General features: G+C 39.2%; 1 protein-coding gene and 1 pseudogene across 14 annotated transcripts; one reads left to right on the forward strand and one right to left on the reverse strand.

The window, feature by feature from the left end:
- Positions 1-9,341: 9,341 nt before the first annotated feature.
- Positions 9,342-19,614, reverse strand: LOC112873214 (annotated as a pseudogene).
- On the forward strand, positions 10,735-19,139 carry LOC112875826. 14 transcript variants are annotated; one of them, XM_025939812.1, is made up of 18 exons: positions 10,751-11,075; positions 11,205-11,307; positions 11,452-11,554; positions 11,658-14,246; positions 14,329-14,634; positions 14,711-14,807; positions 14,905-15,111; positions 15,531-15,587; positions 15,746-15,912; positions 16,018-16,153; positions 16,227-16,702; positions 16,806-16,898; positions 16,977-17,075; positions 17,164-17,508; positions 17,575-17,742; positions 17,824-18,060; positions 18,141-18,257; positions 18,911-19,032. In XM_025939812.1, the coding sequence occupies exons 9-18, from the start codon at positions 15,751-15,753 to the stop codon at positions 18,926-18,928; spliced, it is 1,851 nt and encodes a 616-aa protein (XP_025795597.1). In that variant the 5' UTR covers positions 10,751-11,075; positions 11,205-11,307; positions 11,452-11,554; positions 11,658-14,246; positions 14,329-14,634; positions 14,711-14,807; positions 14,905-15,111; positions 15,531-15,587; positions 15,746-15,750; the 3' UTR covers positions 18,929-19,032. The 14 variants fall into 14 exon arrangements, 13 of the variants coding, with proteins under 13 accessions (XP_025795594.1, XP_025795593.1, XP_025795595.1 ...); XM_025939813.1 differs by having other exon boundaries at positions 15,536-15,587; XM_025939814.1 differs by having other exon boundaries at positions 14,905-15,038.
- Positions 19,615-25,517: the final 5,903 nt, after the last annotated feature.

A 25,517-nucleotide genomic window follows, 5' to 3' on the forward strand; every position in this document is an offset into this window, starting at 1 on the left:
TTGAGATGAGATGTTACATCATCTCCTTCATCAGTCTCAAGACTGATAATGGTACTACATAATTATTATCAATACTATGCCATCCTGACATGCATGCATATTTAGACCATCAGCAAGAGCATATATTTGTTTGCATCCTTGAATATCAACGATATGTCGTTTTATATACGAAATTAAAGATAAAGTTTGTTTGGCTCAACAAATTTACTCAAAGTTCATAGATGATCCAGGATGGAGTACCAACAAACCTAAGCCACCATGATAATTGGCACAGGAGTTGGTCGATCATATGCACTCCAAGAATTATGTTTTTGCAACACTTTTTATTCTTTTTAAACAACTTCTCAGGTTTTGAAGTTCCGCTGAAGCCGAAAAACCTGGTATTCTTAGCTCTACTGGTTTTGATGAATACAAAGCTAGAGAAACCAGTCTTTGTGATTTCATCGATCGGCTACTCAAAATAAGAGAACCTAATTACAGTTTGTACATTGCTTAATTAGGTACGTGATTGTCAGATTTTCATTCACAGATGAATTTACTTTCAAATAAACTCGTCGGTTGTTGCCAATAAAATTGATGAATTTTATCAGTTTATATGCTGTGGTAATGTTCTCTTAGGGGTGTTTGTTTCCTAGGGACTAAATTTTAGTCCCGTCACATCAATAGTTTAAACACTAATTATGAGTATAAAATTTAGTCAAATTATGAAACTAATTACATAAATGAAGACTAAATGAAAAGATGAATCTATTGAGCCTAATTATTTTATAATTTGATCATGTGCTGCTACAGTAAATATTTATTAATTATGGATTAATTAGGTTTAATAAATTCGTCTTCTTGTTTAGTCTCTATTTATGTAATTAGTTTTGTAAATAGACTATATTTAATACTTGTAGTTAGTGCTTAAATTTTCGATGTGATGGGACTAAACTTTAGTCCCTAAGAAACAAACACCCCCTTAATAGACCGGCCGTACCTACCAGTCTTGTGTGTGTTGTGATGATGGATAGAAGGACAAGGAAGAAACGATCGGATGTGGGTATCAAGCAAAGTTGGCGTGAAAAAGTTTGACGATGATCATAATGATGAGCGTAACTTTATGTTCATGACTGCACATTCAACACTCCCGTTATATCCCTATATATAACCATTGCTTGTACCAACAAAAAAAAATCAAATTTGCATTGGTTGTATTTCTAAAAACCGTCCATAAGTGGTAGCCTCTTGGGCCTTAATTAATTATAGCGTTCAGCATTGTTCAATGATTAATTATTGCAATATGGCCCATGGGATGATCCACTCTGGGCACCAAGCAAAAGAAGGAATTAATGACTCAGTAAAACCAAATCTGGAAATAATGAAGCAGTAGGCAATACTCCACTCCATCTACGAGCCAATAATTCGTCGAGGAGACACACATCTGTAAACCCATACATTTTTTCAAATAATAAATTTTATTAATGCGGAAATATATTTCTTAATTTCTAAAATGAAATTAAAATTAAAATGCACTTTCATATCATGATGTATTATATTAAGCACATACTGCACTTTATTTTTTGGAAAAATAAAATAGAATTTGATTGATTTAAATAATCGCAAAAACCTAATTTCCCCACTCAGCCACATCCCATTTTCGGAAATACGCACAGAACTAGTCACATTAATAACCTTCCATGTGTCTTCCGCTTTCACTAGCATTCACCGTCGTTGAAACAGTTGTTGCCGTTTCGCCAGTTAGCACCTTTCTCTGTGGCGATTGATTATTACATTATCACCTTAAGCTCCTCGCATTGTATTATGATCGAAATGTTCAAGTTAGAGATAAAATAATCCAACTTAAATGGAAAGTTGTAAGACCTAGCTCATTCAAGCACTCTGTGGCCAACGTTTGATGTATTTGAACCACCCTTGTAGTTTACCATAAGTCTTCCATGTCACTAGCTCAATGTAAGTCAGTGTCCTAATTTTCAGCTAATATGTCTTAGTAACATTAATATGCATAAAAGAGAGGCATCGAGGTGTGGTGTTGACATCTCATTGCATGGAGTTGGGGACGAGTGCGGTACGGTGCTTGCTGATTTTTATGGTCAAGGCAACCATCTCTTGCTTCACCTCAGATACTACTCCCTCCGTTTTTGAAAGTTTGACGTTTCTATAACTAATTTTAGTTATAGAAACGTCAAATTTTCGAAAACGGAGGGAGTACTTCATTAAGCTGCTCAATTTCATGTTTGAGTCGAAGAAATTATGTTTTTATAACTCTACCCGCTTTACCAAAGTTTGCCCACAATCACGTTTAGTTTGTCTTCTATTTCAACTTAACTATCTAGCTTCTATTCCATCACTGAAGGCTTCCATAACACAATCAAATGCAGTTCTACAATTAGCTCTCCTGAACATTATCCTCACACTTGAAATGTTATGCCCATACGTCGTTGCCTTCTTGATGAGCATCTTAATCAGTTGTTTTCTGCAGCACATGCAATGAACAAGGGGGAGGTCACGGATTTTGTTGCTACATGTAGCATTGGAACAAGGTTTCACCAACTGTGGGGCATGGTGTGGTTCAGGGTGACTAGTCTCAGTAGCTTATGAGAGCAACAGTCTAAATCGATGTTGCAAGGAAGTTAGCTGAAGGTGGCTCCACTGGGAATGAAGATGCCAAGGGGCCCATATTGATGGTAGCGATGGTCTCGCTGATGTTAGTGTGACCAACATTGCTCTAACATTCATACTTTTCAAATTAAAAATTAAAGTGTTGAGTAATAAGTTGAGATGCTTCCTAGAGACCCCCCACAAGGGGGCCACATACAGGGAGGCTTGAAGATCCCTAGTGGGGGTGTTCAAACATAATGTGAAAGCTAATACTTGTCACAATCTCAAATTAGTCGCACATATCAAGCTTATATGTTGCCCTCTTCATCGTCATCATCCACTTGGCACTGAATGGTCTACCAAAATGTATTGCAACATAGGGTCTGTTTGTTGGGATTGGTATAGAAAAGAGAATATCAATTGAAGAGTAACTATTTTCTACATCAACTGCAACCCTACGTGTTTGGTCCTTATGAGATAGATAAAAGGGAAAATAACATGCCTCCTAATGTGTGGATCTAACAACAATGAAACATCTTCTATCTTTCTGTAAATTGGTGTACATGTGACAACACAAATTGTTTCTACAGCAACACATATAATGTAATTGGGCGAAATTATTTGATGGTACCACCGAAGATGGAGATCCTCCGTAACCTCAAGAAGGAAAATTCGTGGTTTTGATGGTTAAGATATCAAGCCTGTTTTTTTGGTAATGTTGTAATGGGAGGAAACATGAAGAAAGAAGAAATGTGACTCTAAAGTTGCCTTGAAGATGAATTCAATTTTCTTTTGCTTTTGGAAATACTTGGATGGCCATGTTATCAATAATATGCACATTGAGAAGGTGTGTCTTTGAAAGTGCCAGTGATTCGTAATTGGACATACCTGGTAAGATAAAGGATTGACTCAATGCACAGAAGGACCACCAAGATTGACTTAAAATAATACCAAAGATGCACCATGAAGAAAGACTAAACAAAAAGTATTAGTTGTCACAGATTATGATGATTTGTGTCGATATGACTGAAATGTCACATTTCTAATCTGTGATGTCCATTACATGATGATATTTAAAAACATTACAATCATGGTTTTGTTATGTTTTTGCTTATTTGTTATGGTTTTGATGGGTTTTCAAATAATGCGTCCAACTCACAATTGGTTATGTGCATCTTCCGCACAAGATTTTTTTCCCTAGCTACTCATTCATGAAAAGTTGAATGCTAGCTAGTGGAAGACTTGGAACAAGAAACATGCATCTTGACTCATACGTTTGTGAGCATTGCATCTTGCAGTCGTAAGAGAGCTATAGACATGTGTATTAAAGTCTAATTTTTCAAGATATTAGTGTACTTCCACGGAATTATCTATCTGGGAAGCCTTGATCCTTTAAGGTTGATCAATTGCATAAATGCGAGACTAAATGTTCCTTTTCTACATGGAGGTAATAATTCTCATGTCCTGTAGAATATGGGGGTCAAAGGAACGGTTTTTGGATTATCAATGGGCAATGTCTCCTTGAATTCAGGGTTGCATGGACTGTGTTTGAAAGAAAACTTCGCCATGATGCTTCATAGATTAAATAATAGATACTTTCCTCATGTCCAGCTAGGGCTCGAGCAACTTTCATAATTGTAATTCCTTTTACTTTTCTTCTTCTGTTACTTTCTTTCTTGTAACTTGAGAACTGTAATTTTAATTGAATATGTGTAGTCTTTCCCGTCCTGTTTCATCAAAAATAATATAATTTAGTAGGCATTCTCAAAATGTAGTATTAGGGCTATTTATGGTATAATATCATCTTTAACTGCAGTCAAGTATATTTCTCTTTTGCATCATCTTGCAAATGCACAGTAAACTGATTTATGCATCTATAAGGATTCCACTAGACTCTTGTCAAGGTAGACAAGAATTGATATCGCCCATCATTTCAAATTGGAATGTTTGCAAACCACCACAGCATAAAATGAAATTAGTGGGCAAAATCAAGAGAACAAATAGTAAGTACTTGACTCAAACAGTATTATTCTCACATCCTATAAATTGGCTACCGCGAATGCACATCTTGAACCAAACTGAGAAGATAACTTCTAGAGAGCATTCCAACTGAGAACTGGTATGCACAAGAACAGCTAGAACAGCTGTGCCTTTTATGTCAATTTTACCTGTATTCTCAATATTAGCAAGTTTAAAGTACGTAACTAATGCAAGTTAATTAGCTGAAATGTCACATGCACTTATAATATCTCTCTCTCTCCCTCTCTCTCTCTCTCTCTCTCTCTCTCTCTCTCTCCCTCCCCCAAAAATTGTGTATAACATCTTTCCTTTACATTATTTTGTCAGGTAATCAGCAGCTATGAAGACAATGAAGATCATTGTACTGTGTGCATTTCTCATGCTTGTGGTTGTAAGCCCTTACACTGCAGCAACGTCTACAGCGATGGCCACAGAAGAGAAGCCAGTTGAGCTTGCTGGAGAGGGACAAGCAGATTCTGCAGGTTATAGTAGTGCTAATACAAATGACATTATTACCCATCTTGCTCCTCCCGACCCATATGAAAAGCGTCACGGAAACTACATTCCTCCTAAACCCTGATACGCTAATAAAAAAAGGACGCAATATGACTGGCATATGCTGATCGAACACATTACGCCATAGTCCTTTACATCTAGTATGTATCATAACATGTAATAATAAGCTGTCTATAGTCCATGCAGCCATGTACTTACTGCGTTATGAATAAATAAATACTTCCTCCAGTCTAATTAAATTGTTGTCGTTTCAGACAGCTGTTATGCACTACTCCCTTTATCTTTTTTCTTGTCGTTAGGACAAGAAAGTTAGTGCAATTTAACACTAGAACTCTTGTCCGAACGACAGCAAAAATAGAATAGAGGAGTAAACAAATAGAGCAAGTATTTGATTAATTTTCTCTACTCTTTCACTATACCACAGCACACTTGTAGATACTTCTTATTGGACGCTAAAAGCGTTTGCAACGACTTGCTGTCAGTCACTAAAGACCTTTAGCGACCAACCTGGTAGGCTATTGTAAGTGCAGTGGTTAAAAGTCTTTAGCGATCGGTGGCTATAAACCGTGAAGAATGATTTTCATGGTGGATAGAAAAGGTTGTTCGGTCGTGTTCACAACTTATTTGCAATAATTTTTAGCAGACCATAACGAAGTCTATAGTCATCATTGTGTAAATTTGTCTCAAGGCAGATATAGTTTGAAGCTAATTCATATGCTCCCTTCGTTCTTTTTTATTGTTGTTAGCTAGTTCAGTTTTTAACTAGTCAGTAATAATTATAAAAAAACAAAGACGAAGGTTTCAACCCATGGAAACTGCCTTGTACTGTAGTCGCCCTCCTAAATTCGTTATTTTTTCTTTTCTTCTAGCCCCCCTAGATTTCGCTCCTGCGTCCGCCACTGGTACAGTCTATTGTCACCGTTGTGTGTAAATTTCTCTCCTGCATGGCAATAGACTTTTCCTCCCGGAACAACTCTATTCTCTCCACATAAATGTTTACTTAGATCATTAACAAGAATGAGAAAAGCCAGCTCGGAGCAAAACGAAAAATACTTCCGCATACTCCTTTAATCTTTTATTTTGTCACTGACTTGTTCATAGGGCTGATCAGATAGGGTGGCAAGCTCTTCCTCTTGCAGGAGCACAGAATACTCATCTGGCACCCCAGGAAAAAAACACCAAAATAGCATCTGTAAATAATGAACACGAAATTCAGATCCCAGAGGACCCTCACAACCGATGAAGAACAAAGGCATCAACAGCAATCATATTGAAGTATAACTGAACATGAAATATACATTTTTCAGAAATTTTTTCCATTACCTTACTGTTCAATTCCACTCTCTCATGGCACGACTTGGTTAAATGATAGAGATGATGTATGTTTATACTACCATACTACTCAATAGTTGGATTACAACCGTCTAATGGTATCATACTATCTACCAACTGAGGTAGTATAATGGACCTTAAAACTCATCTAAATATATCTTGTCGATGTAGATAAATACATCTCAGATGTACAAAATCTAGAATAATATTCCCTGCATCTTAAATTATCGTTTGACTTTTTTAGATCAACTTTCTCCACTTTTTACTGATTTTTTTAAGAATTATTATTTATTTTTCATGATTAAATTTAATGTATCATATATTTTAATTTTATATTTTCTAATTTTTTTGTGAATCAGTCTAATGGTCCAAGTTAGTAAAAGAAAGTTGAAACATAAAATAGAACTCAAAGGTAAAACAGAAGTTTTCATTATCTAACACGGAAATTATAGAACTCGAAGGGGGTTTTGAACCAAAATTAATATAGCAGCATTGTCCTGTAGTAAGTATATTTTGGGCTCATGAATTATTGCTGAAACCATTAATTAGTTAGCACGGAGAAGAAACTTTGTACCATGCAAAAAGGAAACAATATAACAAACCAATGGAGTATTGCGAAACTGAGTGTACGTTCCTAATTTGTTTGTTAACCCATTGGTTCTTCGTATGGACTTGTAAGTGGGTAGGGTTCTTATCCTATCTCATCTTTTATGACTGCAATAAAGTATTGCCTTTTAACATCATCCTGCAAGTTCACAGTAAACTAATGCGAACATCTTGACTCCACTGGACAAAATGAAGGTAGACAAGAATTGATCACATCGGTCACTTCGAAATTACCAGATAATTGGCAGACTATAATTACATGAATCATGTAAATTTACTGTGGATTTGTGAAAGAAAGAAAAAAGATAGTCCCTTCATCTTTTTTTTTGTGACCAAATATTTCAAAATTGATGTAGTGATAGTGAGCGACAAATAAAAAGAGACTGAGAGAATAATACAACAAATTATTTGACGCGCACAGTTGGAGAGAGCTAGAGAGTTTTCCCGCATCATGTTGACCTTTTGGCTGACTGTCTCTTTTTTTATCAATTATACTTCCTTTGTCCCAATATGCATGGTCTTTTAGTACTCAAATGAACAAAAAATTTAGATAGTAAAAGACAATGCTGCCGCTATTAAATAAGACAAGGTTGCAGGCAAAATTGAAATTTTCTAATAGCTTTAATGCCCACCAACAATAAAATAATTACTTTGTCTGTTGGTTTATCAAGAACTGTGACTCGTAATGAATGAACAAGCAATGAATAGATAAAGTTTGGTAGCGTTTGGTTGGAGAACCAAGAGAACGGAGCGGTTCCATTACAGAATTTTAGAATAGAACAGTTTTGTTCCGTGTTTGGAGAACCATACGTGCAGAATTGGAATGCATGGGTGGGGCTGCGATGTCAATGGAAAAGACGAGCAAGCAGAACTGGAACGATCACATTCCATTGATTTTGAGGAATCTCCATGTCCAGCATTTTACGAGAATATTCTCTTTTTGGAACCGTTTTGTTCCACCTCGTTCGGTTTGGATGTGTTTTGTGGTGGAAATAACCCTGCTCGCTAGGACATTTTTAAACGGTAAATGGCCAAGCTCATTGGGAACAGAGAAAGTATGCATTTGTAATTCAATGTGAGCTTTCCTTCGGTTGGAGATTCCTTCTTTAGTTCGTGAATGGTATCTGGTGATAGTTCTCTATTTTGTGAGCATTCCAAAGCTCCTCTATTGTTCCACCCAGGCCATTTGAGCTTCATGTCGTTTGGAAGCCAATCCTGAATGGTTCCAAAAGTATTCTGAATTGCCACTAAGCTTTAGTATCATGTCATCACTAAGAGGAGGGTTGAGGCCAAAAGGTAATAAAGCTGCTATATATGAACCGCGCTCTGTATAAGGTAACGAGAGTTCAAAATTTTTTATCCAGATTTATAGTATTTTCTATAAATCTGAACAAGCACTTAGGTTTCATAAGAGGTCTGTACTAATCCCTTAAGACTTCGTTCATTTACGCCCAACCAGACTTGGATTAAGCTGGATTGGGATCCTATCCAGTTTGCAATCCAATCCCCCAAAAAAAAATCCAGCTCTATTAGAAATTTTTTTGTTCAGTTAAGCCTTGTATGGATTTTAACCCAAAGAGCTGGGATTTATTTGGCTAGTGTATGTCCTGGATTGGGATTATCCTCGCGGCGATCCCCAACATTGTCATCACTAAAAAGAGGGTTGAGACTGAATGGTAAAGGCTGCTATGAACTAATCTCTGTATTCTAGATTATTCTAAGGTAACGAGAGTTCAAATTTTTTTATCCAGATCTATAGTATTTTTTATAAATCTGAATAAACACTTGGGTTTCATAAGAGATGCTATGAACTTGTGGTAAAGGATTTTATACCCTTATATTCTGGAACGGACAGAGTATGTGATAAATAAGAACATATGCAATCATGGCTTGTAGGATGCCATTAATAGAAAACTGTACTAATCCCTTAATGCCTCATTCGTTTATGCCCAACCAGACTTGGATTAATCTAGATTGGGATCTATAATATCCAGTTTCTAATCCAATCCCAAAAAAAGTCCAGCTCTATCAGAAATTTTTTTTGTTCGGTTAAGTCTGGTATGGATTTTAACCCAAAGAGCTGGGTTCTATTTGGCTAGTGTATCCTGGATTGGGATTGCAACCATAGATCCCTGGGTCGGGGACAAAAACCAACGTTGCATGGTCTGAGCAGCGACGGAGACAACAACGCGTCATGCCATCATCCGTCATTCTCGCCCTCTGCCGGCAGCCATCCTTCTTTCTTCCCGTAGACCAAGCTCTTGTAGCTACAGTCTGTGCAGTACATGCGAGTTCTTGGGTTAATGCAATTGATAGGACGGCTGCATGGCGAGGCCACACAACCCCTCCTCATCAGCAATGTCCCTCTCCATCCTGATAAACCCGTTCTCACCCCACTCTGTCCCCCACGAGTTCTTCATCACCCAAAACTTGGTGCCATCACCACCGACACCATACCCAACCGCGTCAATCCCATGGTCGAGCTCGGTCCCACACGCCCCCGACAGCACGCCGCCCTTGTAGAACTGGAACAGTGGGTCACCGCCATCAACGGCGATAGACACAGGCTGGCCGGCGACGGCCTTGCGCAAGGATGCCTCATCGTTGGCCGGCACATCCTCGTAGCCTGTGATGGAGGCGGCGTGGTTGGCTTCCTTCCCAGGATTGCAGTCCCCGTCGGTCGCCGTGTACGGGTAGTTCTTCTCGGTGGTAAGCCCGCCGTTGTCGATGATGAACTGGAATGCTTCGTCCATCTCCCCGCCCTCACACCCCTGGTCCATGCCATCCACGTCGCAGTCCACCAGCTCCTGCTCCGAGAGGGAGAGGAGAGTTCCTGTTTGCAGCTTCACTGTGCCCTCCGTGGACGCCACGGTCGAGAACGCCCAACAACACCCTGCATCCATGCACGCATGGTTAGTCATTACTTCCTTTTCTTTAATTGTTGTCGTCGGCTAGTTCATTTTTAAACTAGCTGATGACAACAATTAAAAAACAGAGGAAGTAATTATTATTGCATGAATCAATGACGACGACGCATCATGCATCATTAATTTGTTGCATGCTTGATGATGAGTTACGCGTACCGCATTCGCCTTGGTCCTTGATGGGCGTGACGACACCGTTGGTTCGCCAGTCCATGGACTCCGGCAACACATCGAGGCTGACGTTGGCATACCTAAACCCTGTGGTCCTTGTCGTCGTCGATGACGAGCGGTGGCGTCTGTACCCAGTGCGTGTTGCCCGAAACTCATCGTCGGTGAGGTCTGCGAACCGGTTGGCCTCGAGCCAGAACTTGTGGTTCCCAGCGTTCACAGAGTCGATGAATGCCAAGTTGGCCTTGAACACCTCGAACCGCCACGCCTTGTCGGCAGCGTCCTTGTACACGCACTACACCACGGTAGAGATTTAGCAACTAATCCTAGTAACCAATAGTTGGTTGTTAAAACATAGCAACAGACGGTTGGTTGCTAAACTTATTTTTAATAAGTGATGGTTGGTTACTAAAACTGTTTGAGTAAGTCAACCGATGGTCAGTTGCTAAATATATACATTACGACTTGCAGTCGGTTGCTAAAAAGTTTAGGCGCGAAAACGAAAAACTTTCCCACTCACCCGTGCGCGGCGTGATGTTCCTAGAAAAAATCCTCCCAAGTTGTCTTCCTCCTCATCTCCCCTTTCCTCCTCCACTACTGAAGACTGGGAGAAAGGTCCAACGCTCACCCTCACAGGCCCCTTGCCGGTCCCTGCCCAGTGCGCTCCGGAGGCTTCCCACCGGTGTCCCCTTGCCCGAGCGCCTCCCCTGCATGCGTGGCTGCTCCCCCTCGGAGCCCCCTTGCCTGCAGGTCCCCATCGCGCCCGGCAGCTCCCCACCGGCTCCCCACTAGGAGGCCCCTTGCCGGTCCCTCCCCAGCGCACTCCAGCGGCTTCCCAGTGGCATCCCCTTGCCCGTGCCCCTCCCCTGCACGCGTGGCTACTTCCCATCAGAGCCCCCTTGCCTGCAGGTCTGGTCATCACCCACCCCAATACTTGGTTGCCCTTCTTCCCCATTGCGCCTCTTTGAGTTGTTTGTGCTGAGATTTGTATCCCACCAGTGCCTTAGATTTTTGTTTCATGTTTTGCTGTGATTATAGCCAAGATCCAGAAGAAAATCAACCTCCCACGTCACTTGTCTCACCTGTTGATTCTGCAGCAGTAGTGGGAGATCAAAAAGGCAGCCAAGAAGCAATTTTTCAGGTACCTGCAGAACCTATCTCCAACTTTCTTCTTTTTCAGTCAAGAAGTGTCATCTATTTCAGTCAAGAAGTGTCATATATTTCAGTCCAAAATTAGTTGCTTGCAGACCCTGAAATGATTCATGTTTTGCTGTGATTATTGTAGCCAAGATCCAGAAGAAAATCAACCTTCCACGTTACTTCCCTCACATGTTGATGCTGCAGCAGTAGTGGGAAATCCAAAAGGGAGCCAAGAATTAATTTTTCTGGTACCCGCAGAACTTGTCTCAAGTTTCTTCTATTTCAGTCAAGAAGTATCCATCTATTTAGTCCAAAAATAGTTGTTTGCTGACCCTGATTCATCCTCTGCAGGTACCAATTTTGGCGTAGCTTTGCTGATCGAAAGGAGAAATTTGGCTACACAATCATCTACTGTCAGCTTGCACAGAGGGTAATGTGATTTAGATATTTTCAGTAACTTTGCATGCACATTTATTAAATTTTTGGGTGCCTGTGTTAACTTTATGTTGTGTGCTTGTGAGGGCATGGCCAAAATACACATTTGTTCTTTTGATGTTGTGTGTTTCTAGATTCCATAATTGAAAGTTGTTGCATATCCCATAAAGGTGAATGGATAAATCATGGATCACAAGTGAGGCTAGGTACAGGACCATTTGTTCACAACTGAAAGTGTTTGCAGTTGTAGTTATATTTATATTTAACATAGAAAATGTATGTAGGGAGACGGAGGCCTATGAAAAAGGGTTGAATTGTTTTCTAGCTTTTGCATTTAGGCATTCAGCAGTAGGGAGCAAGATATTATGCCCTTGTCGAAAATGTGTTAACTCATTTTGGAGAGAGGCAAGTGAAGTGCGAGAACATGTGATATGTGACGGTTTTCTCAAAGGGTACCAAACATGGACCTTTCATGGAGAATCTGATTCCTCTTTTATGAATGATGATGAGTTTGTTGAGCAGCCTTGTGAAGATGATGATATATCTGAGTTGATTAGGGACTTAGCTTATGGTTTAGATGATGGAGGAGCTATGGAGGATGACAAGTCTTTTGAGTCACCTAATGAGGATGTAGCTACCATTCGTAAACTAGTAGAAGACAATAGTCAAGATTTGTATCCAGGCTGCAAGAACTACTCAAAACTACGTTTTCTAGTTCGATTACTTCATATCAAACTGATTGGAGGTTGGACCGATAGAAGTTTTGATTTGCTATTAGATCTACTTGCTGATGCATTGCCTAAGGGTTCAGCACTTCCTAAAAACTTTCATGAAGCAAAAAAAAATGGTAAAATCAGTGGGAGTTGGATATACTAGTATTCATGCATGTGAAAATGATTGCATTCTTTTTTGGAGAGAGTATGAAAAATCTGATTGTTGTCCGAAATGTAATGTGTCACGCTGGAAGTCTGAAAAGAAGAGCCTAGATGGGAAACGTGATTATAAGGTTCCTAGAAAGGTTCTTCGCTATTTTCCTATAAAGAAAAGACTTCAAAGATTGTTCATATCTTCTAGAACTGCAACCCTCACAAGGTGGCATGAAGAACACCGACTAAAAGATGGTTTGCTTAGACATCCCGCTGATTCCCCTTTGTGGCAGGACTTTGATCAAAAGCATTCAGAATTTGCTGCTGATAGTCGTAACATTCGTCTAGCATTTGCTACTGATGGTTTCAATCCGTTTAGCACTATGAATGTTACTTATAGTATCTGGCCAGGTATTTTGATTCCGTTCAACTTTCCACCTTCTATGTGCATGAAGGATTCAAATTTTATCATGTCTGTGTTAATCCCTGGTCGATCCTATGTTGGTAGTGATATGGATGTCTACTTTCAACCACTTGTTTATGGTCTTCTTGATATGTTTGTTAATGGGGTGAGAACATATGATTCTTCGAAGGGTGAATACTTTCTTTTGCGTGCTGCAATACTTTGGACAATCACGGATTTTCCTGGTCTAGGCAGTGTGTCTGGGTTTGTCACCTCTGGTGAAGCAGCATGTCCTGATTGCCACTCTTTAATATGTTCTCTTAGGCTTGGAAATGGTAGCAAGTCTTGTTACATGGGACATCGTAGGTTTTTGCATCAAGAGCACCCATTTAGGTTTGATGTTGATTCATTTGGTGGTGAAATTGAGTCGAGGTCAGCACCTGTTCCTCTTTCCGGTGATGAAATTTTGGAATATACAAAGAATATAAAAACAGTTTATGGGAAGAATCCATCTGGTAAGGCAGCAAAGAATCAAAGACGCAAGGAAGGGGAGCCTTTAGTGTTTTTGAAAAGGAGGCCTATTTGGTTCATTCTTCCATATTGGAAGGACTTGATGGTCCGACATAATTTTGATGCCATGCACATAGAAAAAAATGTGTGTGACAACATAATTAACACTTTGCTGAACATATCTGGGAAATCTAAGGATAATTTAAATGCTCGCTTGGATCTTCAAGCTTTGGGTATTAGAAAGGACCTTCACCCAGTGGAACTAGATGATAATCAATTCTATTTACCTCCTGCACCCTATTCCATGAGTCCTGCTGAGAAAAAAACATTTTGCAAAGTATTGAAAGGGGTCAAGTTTCCTGATCGATATGCAGCTGATATTCAGCATAATGTTCTTGTTAGCGATAAAAAGATAATTGGTCTTAACAGTCATGGTAGCCATATTCTTCTACAAGACTTACTGCCACTTGTTGTGCGGAGAGTTCTCCCTGAAGTTAGTGCTGTTTTGATTCGTTTAAGCAACTTCTTCAAGAAATTGTACTTGCCTGTTATACGACTAAGTGACATGCAAAGGCTACAGTACAAAATTGCTGAAATATTGAGCCTTCTAGAGACTATTTTTCCTCCATCCTTTTTTACCATTAATGTACATTTGATGGTACATCTTCCTGTACAAGCAAGAATGGCGGGTCCTGTCCATTTTCGTAGCATGTGGCCAGTGGAGAGGTAATTTTCTTATGTATATTGCAAAACAGTAAATGGTAAGCCATACTTTAATAACATGATGGGTGATTTTATACGTGTATAGGTTTCTTAAGAAGTGTAAGGGCTATGTTCGTACAAAAAGTCATCCGGAAGGATCAATTATGGAGGGTTCTATGTTCGATGAAGCTCTCACACTTTGTTCTCGGTATTTACAAGATGATACTAACTTTAACCATAGAGTTAGAAATAAAGATAGGCTGCAAAGAGAGATTTCTGTTACCACTCCTTTCTTTCACAACATTGGTCAAGCATTGGCAGGGAAGTGTATTGTCAATTTAGATTACAAGACATGGCTTCAAGCACATAGATATGTTCTTTTCAACTACGCTAATATACAACCATACTTGAAGTAAGCTATACAACTCCACTGGTACAGCTTAGGTTATTTTTTCTTATTTGTCTCATTTTGTCTTTGGTCGTTTCAGCAAGCATGCTTCATATCTCTCATCAATTGGTGTTCGAAATAAGCGTGAGATCAACAACATGCAATATAAAACCTTTCATGAGTGGTTCAGATTGCATGTAAGTAGCAAATAAAGTTGTAAATTTAGTGTCTTATGTCAAATTAGTTTTACTGCTCTAGCTGTGGAGAACATAACAGTAGTATTGCAAACTACAGGTTGAGGAAATGTGTGAGGATGCCTCCGAAGAGATCAAAATTTTGGCCAAAAGACCAATGATGATGGCACATCAATATAATAGCTACACAATCAATGGTCTTAACTTCCATACCCAGTCCTATGATGAGAATAGGTCTGTCCAAAATTGTGGCGTAGTTCTAGCTGCTGAGACAACCCACTTTGAAAGAGGTGGTGATAGTTTCATGGTAGGAAAAAACATCTATTATGGTATTATAAAAGAAATTATTGAATTGAACTATCACCACAAAGGGAATATTGTACTTTTGAAGTGTGATTGGGTTGATAACCGAGTACAAAACAAATGGGTCAAAACAGATAAATTTGGGATCACCACTGTTAACTTCAAGCACTTGTTCAATACCGGTGACAAGTTATCAGATGAACCTTTTATATTAGCGTCACAAGCTGCTCAAGTTTTCTATGTCGCTGACCCATTTGATGCTGAGTGGGTTGATGTAGTTCAGCCAAAACCTCGAGATTTGTATGGAAGCGATGATCTTGGGAATGAAATAATTGATGATGATAGTGATTCTATTATGAGAATTTCTGATCTGAACCCTCATATGTCTGAAAATGTGTTTGTTGGACATGTTCCCTGTTCTAGAACAGATATTGATGGTATTATTGCCAGTGGAGTGAAACATCGAAATAAATCTCGGAAGTAAGTTTTTTATTTCTGATTTGATGGTTTCTTTTGACTGTTATTACTGATTTCTTACCTTCACTTATTGGTTCCTTTCAAAAGATAATATGTGAATATCCTTATGCTTGTATTGTCATTTAACTACACATATCTAATCTCATTGTCACCTTTTTCAGAAAAAATGTCAAGCGTAGGAGGAAAGAATAAAGCTGGGCCATCTAATGATTATGAGGTGCAAATATTCGAAAATATTGAAAGAAACAAAAAGAGATTGGCAGCTCTTAACATCCCTGATATAATCAACAGTTTGGACCAGCAACATCGCCCTAAGAAAACTTCAAAGGTGTGTCATGTACTTGAAGAATTTGTGGCACTGTCTGATAATATTCAGCCTTTATTGTACAATATGTGATAATAGTTCTTTCACATGCATATTATTTGCTTGTAGAAAAATCATGGCACAAGTATTGCAGCAAGTAAACCTCCAAACTTGCGCCCAAGACCACAAAGAAACAATTCTCAGTTTGAAAAGGAACCAGTGCTTGATGATTTGCAGCCAATTGGAGATTTTCTTACAGACAATGGTACTAATTTACTTTAACAGCAGAATTGATACGAAAACATATTTTACTTAATTATTACTGCTGCTATATTCAGTTGAAGCTATTCATAATGAGGATACAAGCAATGGTACAATAACCAAGAGGGTTGGAAGGAGCATAACCAAGATGGACCATATATTCTCAAGGACACCTGAAATGTCTAAAATCAAAGTATCACTCAATGAATATGGCCAGCCTATTGGTAAAAGTGGTAGGCAATTCTCTAGTGTTGTTGGATGTCATGTTAGGAAGAAGCTGTCCATTGCATATAAGGATTGGAGGCTTATTGATATTGAAAAGAAGTTGCAGCTATGGACAGATATAAAGAAATATTACGATATCGATGATGATGCCTTAAACTGGTTTATGTGTGCTGCTTGGACGAAATGGAAACAATTCAAGTCAGAAATAAAGGATAAGTATTTTGATCCTGAAGTCACCTTAGAGGAAATTCCAGAGTGTCCAGATAAGAGAGTGAATGATGATACTTGGCAGAGTGTGTATGAGTATTGGATGTCTTCTGTTTCTAAGGTAATAAAAATGTAGAGTGAATGATGATACTTGGCAAGTGATTATTGGAAAACATAGCTTTAAACTCTATATGCAATGCATAACTATTTTACTTCTGTGTTAGGAACGATCAAAAACTGCCAAAGTAAATCAGAAACAAGGGAAGTTGCACCATACATCTGGTAGTGTCAGCTTTGCATGTTCAAAGCACGATTTGGTAATACCCAATCTGTTTTACTAATTCCCTGATCTTCTTATGTTCACTGTGTCCATTATTTACTAAGTATTTTTGTAGGCTGAAAAACTTGGACGCCCCCCACGAAGGGATGAAGTTTTTGTCAAAACCCATTTGAGGAAAAATGGGGTTCCTTCACAGCAGGCAGAACCAATAATTGTAAGTTTTCCCCTGAGAGACATTATAATATGCAATTTTGTGTTGTAAAAACCTTTGTTTGACATATGAACCTTTTTGTTTCTTATAGAAAGAAATTGAACAAATTCTTACAATCTATCCGGAATTAAAGGATAATACAATTCAACAAGGTGACATACTTGCTCTTGTTTATGGAGAGAAGGAGCCAAAAGGATTTGTTCGAGTTTTAGGTTTAGGCCCAACTCCTCAAGATATTGGCACTCCGGGATTGAAGTCCTATACACCAACTAGACTGCAAATGGAGATTAGGGCTCGCAAGAAGGTTGAAAATGAAAAGACTGCTCTAGAAAAGCATGTACTTCAGCTGCAGTCCCAAATTGAGGAAAGGGCAGAAAAAGACCGAGCAAGTGAAGAGCCTGTGTCACACTATGGTTCTACTACACATAAATATCAGGTATAATACATGCATGAGAACTTTAGTAAATACTTTGTGCATTTATTAATTAAATATTTTGTGTAGAGCATGAGGAATGATGTGAATGATCTGAATTATGAAAATGAGGAAGCTGTTGCCTGTGAAGATGAGGAAGACCACATGGTGTGTGATCAAACTGATTGGAGGTCAGCAGTGCAGATTGCAACAACATCAAGACCTAATGGCGCTCCTCAGTCTAAACATGATGCTCTTGTAATATTCTCAACCTTTATACTCCTAATTTCATAAGCCTATAAGACATTGAATTAAGTTCCCATTGATCACTTTTTTCAGGTTGGAAAAGATGTCATATTATATGCAATGCTGAGATCTGATCTGCCCGTGGCTAAAGGAACAATTATTTCAACTAAACCAGAGACAGTAGTTGGAGGTGAGCCCCTTGGAAGGCAATATTGTCAAGTTATTGTGACTTGTGTGCTGAAACGAGATGCAATTCTGCCTCGTCCATATGGCAATATGGAAACTATGGCTAATACCAAGATGAGATCGCTTGCATGGCCATACAAGAAGGTAATATACTAAACTTCGGCTGGTTTATGTTTTACTTATATGAGTGTCCGTTATTAAATTAGTATTCTTAATGTTAACAGCTGAAGATCACAAACAAGGAATCAACTTCAGGTCTTTTTGTTGACAAATGCATTACTCTCCATTTCTTCTCATATGTTTGGAATTATAAACCTTTATTTTTCCTGGCTGGTAACATGGTATGCTTGTTGCTGAAAGGCAAAGTATTAACTTTACTCTTCTGGCTGTTTATTATTATTTTTTGCTTGAGAAAAATGTTGACATTTTTCTGCTAGTAACACGATATAGCAAAGAACAAAGAATGAGGTTGGGAATCTGGTGGGCCTAGTTTAATCTGTGGTGCTTCCAGGGAATCTGAATACCAGTAGGAATTTGGAAAGACTTAAAGGGAATGTGATGTGAATCTAAGTTCTCGATTCTTGCTATAATCTTTGAATATTTCTAGATATGATGTATCTAGAAATGATAGGAAACTGCGGCACAAATCCTTCTGTTTTTTTTGTATCTAGACATGTCCTTTTAGTCTGTACCTCAACTGCTCAATGCTTTAGTTTACTCACCAAGATCAGTGGAATTGATCTGTGCAATAATTCATGCGCTATGTTTTTATAAGTTTGAAATGGGTGCTGCAGCCGTGCCAAATGCTGGCTGCTAGCACCTAATGAATTCAATTGATAATATTGTGCAGCGGTTCCAATGCTTGTGGCTGGGTTATTAACTGCTTCCATCTATCATTTTCGTTGTTCATCAATTTTTGGGATGATATCGTGTACACAAAGTAATTTCTCTATGCATTGTTTTGGGACTAATTAACTATTGTAATTTTTTCCAGGATGAAGCAATCTGGTGAGAGACAAGAAGGCTACCATGCATTTTGTATTGGAAACTTCGAGTAGATGATGTGCAAGGCTGCTATTTTATGCATTATTTTGTAGAAGACATGAAAAATCCATGCTTTCTTTTGTAACAAAACTAGCTAGTATTGTAATGTTGAATTCATGTGAGATTGTCAGATTATGTCAAGGAATTAAGGCAAATCATTTGATGCATGTTATTTGTGATGATCTTGACTTTGACACCTCTGTTGATATTTTGAAATGTCAAATGGCAGTTATTTGTGTTAGTTGTAACAAATATTGTTATGAGTACTATCAACAAGCATAGCTACTGGCAGTGGGTTGCTAAATATACTTTGTACTGTCCAACCGTTAGTTGTTAAAAATATACAATGAGCAACACACAGTCGGTTAGTAAAAGTAATGGTCAGTTGCTAAAGCTTTTAGCATCCGCACTTACAGCAACCAACTGCTTTGGTTGCTAAAGCTCTTTAGCAACTGACTGTATGTTGTTGAAACCGTCTTTTGCAACCAACTTTCTGTCCCTATATATCAACCGTGGTGTAGTGACGTGGCCGTACTTGGTCATCCACTGTTGGTGCCTTTCCACCATGGATGATGATGATGAATGGTCGGTGAGGTCGCGGCCGGCGAGGACGACGTTGAGAGCGCATGCGATGGTGAGAACGGCCAGTATCATCAGCTGGAGATGATGATTAATTGGTAGTAAGTAACTGGAAGCCATGGCCTTTATTTATATGTACGTCGATATATGCAAATGTTTGATTTGATGTTGGTTTCGTGGAGGCAAGGGATATTTATAGATGCATGATGATCATTGAGCATAGTGCAGGTGTGTAATTAACACTGCTGCGTGCCGTGTGAGATGGAAGGTGGTTAATTATATTTTATTGGTAAACAAGGACATGCGGAGTAGCTTATGGGGCCAAGTTGAAAATGACATGATTTTCAGTATTGTATTAGCTAACCCGTTCATAAGTCTTTGATTAGCTGTCCGAGGGCATGGGTTTGAACGAAGCTACGTTGGGATCTTTTTTTTTTTTGATGAAAACAGGAGAGTGATTTGAGTGCAGTTGCTCTATCTGATCAGAATGATAATTGGCATTATTTGTGGTGCTCTTTATCCTTCTCCTCTGCTAAGGTTTATAGACATTTGATGGGTCAAGTTCAAGTACACCCTGCTTTTAGATGGTTATGGTCCTGTTCTTGCCAGCCAAAGCACAAAGTGTTTTTTTGGCTATGCCTTCAGGACAGATTAAGCATAAGGAATGTTCTTAAGTGCAGGAATATGGTGCTAGACTCTTACACTTGTGAAAATTGTATTCTGCAAAGGGAAGAAATGTGGTACCATTTGTTTCTGGGGTGCAATTTTGCAAAATCTTGTTGGCAAATTATTGGCATTCAAGCATCAAGGACTAGATCTCCTTTTATGGCAGTTGTTCGTTTGAAGGCACAGTTGAAGATCCCTTTTTACATGGAGATCATTATCTTGATGATATGGAGTATTTGGAAAGTTAGGAATGGCTGGATTTTTGAGAATGTGCCACCAACAATTTAGGCATGCAAGCAGCTCTTTTTGAGTGAAATGTTCAGAGTGATTCATATAGCGAAACACAAATATGAGAGTGAAATTAGGGCCTGGTTGCTTTCTGTTTAGCTACGTCGGGATCTTAGTATGATCTAAGTTTAATTAGGCATTGTTCGGTTACAAAAAATTAGGAGGGAATGAAGGGGAATTGAGTCACAAATGACTTGTGAGGGATTAAATCCTCCCCATTCTATTTGGTTTTGGGAATAAACAAACAAGGCTTTAGTCGGAAATAATCCAAAACCACCAGGAAAAATAAAAGACACCATCAAAAGGACGAGGAAATTTGGCATATTCATGAATAGCATGCAGAGGTCTTGGCGATCCAGCTAAGCATTCTTATATTGTTGGTTGTGTGAGGGATCATGATTCACATTTTGTTGCAGTTTCAAAGTCGTTTAGATAGGATATGCAAAAAAGATTTCTTTTGCATGTCATGAACTAACACTGGGAGGCACAAGGACCCAAGCCCAGATGCCTCCCAACAGAATAGTTTTACCAAATATTTTGGGAAGTCATATCAAATTAGATCTCGTGGAGATGTTTACTGACTAACATGCTAACACTTCGATTTGTTTTGGATAAATTTCAGTGAAATTATTCTGTTGCCTAAAATTAATGAGATGAAACAGATTCAGTAGTACAAACTGATCTCTTCCTTAATGTTAGCTTCAAATTTTTCACAAAGACTACAACTAATAGGATTAATTTGGTGGCAGACCATGTGGTTCAACAGACTCAAAGTAATCTTCATGAAATGGAGCAACATCCTTGATGGAGTGGTAATCTAACACAAAGTAGTCCATGAAATGCACCCAAAAAATCTTAATAGAGTGATTTTGAAAAATAGATTTTGAGAAAGCGTATCATAAGATAAAAGATGAGGTTGGGCTTGGTATTCAAGACCTCTTATTTAAGAATTTAGTCCTACTTGATAAATAGCTATTTAAGCTTCTTACGAATGGGATCCAGCAAAACCTCCTGCAAAGAAATTAATACGTAGAACTCAAAGCTTTGTCCCCATGTTTATTGAAAGGCAGGCGACTCACACTTCTGGGTAGGTTTAATGGCAACAAAGAAGGATTTCTTTCACTTTGTTTCTTTTAATATTAAGTATGGCTCAAAAATAAGGTTTTAGGAGGATATATGACTTTAAAATACCACTCTCAAACAATATCCAACTTTGTGCAACATTGTCCACCATAAAAAATGATACTACAACTATGCTAATGGAAAACACAATGCTAAATATTTCATTTAATTTAGAATTGTTTTCATACGTTCTAGGTTGATGACTTGGAACACTCTTCTTAAGATGATGGATGTAATCCACATAACATAATGGTTTAGATGAATTCCATTGGAATCTAAAAGCGAATGGACAATTCTTAGTGGATTTCATGTACAGAACGCTAGTTCATGCTGAGATATTGGTTGTTGTTGTTGTTGTTGTTGATGATGATGATGTTATAATGAAAAATGAAGGTACCACTAAAAATTAGAATCTTGCATGGTATCTTGTAATGGGGTAGTCCATATTAGGGATAATCTGGTAAAGCGGAATTAGCATGAAAGTCAACAATGTGTATTTCGTCACCACAATGAGATAATGAAACACTTGTTCTTCTAATGCAATTTCGCTCATTTTATATGGTTAATCATCAATGGCGCTCAATTTGCACCCGCCGAGTAGTGTTGTTAACATGTTTAACAACTGGCTATTTAGGACAGGTAACAAGTTAATGGGAGTGATCGCCTTATTATGGTCACTTTGATCGACTATGTAGAAATGATGTGATTTTCAATGTTAATGCTTTCCTCAGGTAATTTAACGGTATACATTGCTGTGTTGTGGGTCCCTCTTTAATGCATGGAGATCAAAGACCTTTTTGTGGAGGCGTGTAACCAGATGGAACAAGTGGCAAGGAATTCTTTTGACACGACATGGATGATAAATAGAAAAGCTGACAAGGAATTCTTTTTACACGGCATGGATGATAGCATAATCTACGAATCAATCCGTCTTTGTTGGCTGGCTTAGTGTGGTTTAATTTTGGAGTGCTCTTTTAATTGTAATTAAGGTCATGTGCATTTCTAGATATGCACAAGCCAAACATGAACTTTGTGATTGTAAAAGCCTTTAAGTTTTAATAAAGTGTTCCTTAAAAAAAACTGTCCGAGGACACGTTGAGAGTGATTCTGAATCGAAACCCTTTTGATGGACTTTTTTTTTTTGGACAGCTCCAGAAATCAGCATGCAATACAGAATGCATCATGCACATCTGCGCATTTAGGGATGAAAATGGTACGGAAAAATTCCGTACCAACCGGCTTTCGTATACCGTATATTCCGATCATTTTCGAATTTTTCAAATGAAAATGAGACGAAAACGATTGAGGTGTTTTTCCGTCTGTTTTCGTTTATTCCGTTTTAAAATGGAAATATTCCATTTTTTTTATCCCATTTTATGCAAATATGAGATGTCTAGAATAACAAATCAATATAAGATTTACTTTTATTCCTTTATTTCACTGTTGATGATAATTTAGTGTGATAGTTTTTACTTTTTATATTGAAGTTATATGACTATATATAAAATTTATGAGATGTATAGAAGTTATACTCATATATATTTCATTAAGATATGCATAATATTGGGTTAACTTTTCCGAATATATTTATCGGATCTTGTCTGTTTTCAACATGTTTCTGTTCAAATTAAACCGTTTTTGTTTTTCCGACCGTTTTCGTTTCCATTCGACATAATAAATATGAAAATGAAAACAATTGAGGTGTTTTTCCGATCATTTTCATCCCTATGCGCATCTATACTTCATTAGAATCCTATCGTCTCACATATGCACTAACAATGGCATAGCATAACATCAATTAGATTTGCTATTTTGCGTATGCAGGTAAGACATATACTGAACATACATGTTTTTTCAACGATGGAATACAAAGTATGTCTGTCTACAGGATTTCATGAATAAAATGTCGCATTTCATGGAATTCCTAATATATGTCACAGAAAGCAACTTAGTAGATCTGTGCATGACCAATATTCAGGGAGTGCAATCTGCAAACACTGAAGAGAGCTGCTGGTGTAGTGAGCTAAATACTATCTCAGATCATGTTTCCAATTTTAATCGGTCAACTGCAAAGGATGCTTAACAAAAACTTATCAAGGACAAGCCAGAGATATAGAAAGTGATCATACTGCAGCCCACAGTGTTCGACATATATAAAAGGTGATCATACTACAGTCCACAGTGTTTAACATATATAGAAGCTGATCATACTACAGCCCACAGTGTTTGACTGCCAAAACAGCATTTACTTGAATAAGAAAAATGCTCAACTGCAAGAAAGGAGTATTGTGTTAACTCTAGCTGCAGGAGACTCCCAGTGCGAGCCACAAAAGTACTGCTAAACAGAAGCTGATAATTAATCTAGGGCATTGTTTTTTCCAAGTGGATACTGCAACGGAACGCTAGCAACTTCCAGGATCAGGTGACGGAAAATGTCAGACATATAGGCTTTCGACTTCAATGAAAGGATCAGTAACAGAAAGATCAAGTCCTCCACGAAAGCTCCAATTCTCACCACCTTCAGCTTGACTCTCAGAGACGACAACAGTGCAACTCCTTCCGGCCAAATTTTGAGGGATTAAAGACATCACTTTAGAGACCACCTCGTTTAAGGATGTGAAGCTTCCTTTCGACAGCACCACCGCCACATTGTTCAAAGCCTTGGCCTTGGCATTCAGGAAGAAGAACTTGAGGAAGGACATCTCACTTGGTTCCCCTTGGAACTCACGGTAGGTCATGGATTTGATGACCTGGATGCATGCGATGGGACCGGCTTCCTGCCAGAACTTGAGGCTTACCTTGCCACTCACTTCTTTGGTAGATTTTGCAGACTGCAAATGCATAGAAGAAATCAATGGCTGGTAATAACAATAATAATGCAATAGTACCAGTAGCAATAACAACAACAAACATGCTAGGGATGATTCATGATGCGAATTAATTAGTTGATGATACCATGATATGCAGAGTCTCCACGTTAGGAAAGCATCTGAGGAAGGTGGGCAGCATTCGGGCATCATTTTTGACTCCAAAGCGAATGTGTATTCCCAGGATCTTCACGCCAGAGGCCATGCTGCTTGGGTCTGCCCTTATCCCTGACTGTCAAATTAAAAGTAGAAGAAGAAATAAGGATCTCTCATAGTGGCATCAGCTGTCATTGATTAACACCTCAAAATTTAACGCATGCAGTCAGTTGAATAATATTAGGAACATTATTTAATTAAAGAAATGATCAGATTGCATGTATTACATTGGTGAGAGGACTGATGACGGTGTTGCCGATCTCGAGCATGTGAACTCCCGGCTCCAGGAACCCAAGCTGGTGCAGCTTCGGGGCATGGCCAATCTTGAACCTGACGCAAGCGCTGCCGTCCATGGACCCCCACATGAAGAGCCGCTCGAGGTTCGGGCAGTCCACCACGGCAAACGCTCTCCACACGGCTAAATGAGACCTCCACGCATCGGAGGTGGTGGCCGGCGAGGCGGAGACGCACCGGCTTCTTAGCCCCCATTATGCCGAGGGTCTCGAGAACGGGGCTGCTGGCGAGGAGGAACTCCAGGTCGCGGCTCTCCATGTCCATGCTGCGCAGCACGACCTCACGAAGCTGCGGGAACGCCGCGGCGGCGGTACGGGTGGAGGACGTGTCGGGGAACTTCCAGATGCCGAGGTAGAGGCGGGTGAGCGAGGCGACGTCGAAGAGCGCGGCGGGGAGGGGCACGTCGAGCGGGAAGGGGCGGTTGACGAGGACGAGCTCCTGCACGCGCTTCTTCGCGAGCGTCCGCACCCAGCGCGCGAGCTCCGGCCGGTGCGCGTCCAGGTACCCGCAGACGAGGTGGACGGCGCGGAACGGCCACGGGTGCGCGTCGAGCGCGCGGGAGACGGCGGCGACGAGCCGCGGCAT

Source organism: Panicum hallii, chromosome 9, assembly GCF_002211085.1.
Source record: "Panicum hallii strain FIL2 chromosome 9, PHallii_v3.1, whole genome shotgun sequence".
In the NCBI taxonomy this organism is placed as follows: Eukaryota; Viridiplantae; Streptophyta; class Magnoliopsida; order Poales; family Poaceae; genus Panicum; species Panicum hallii.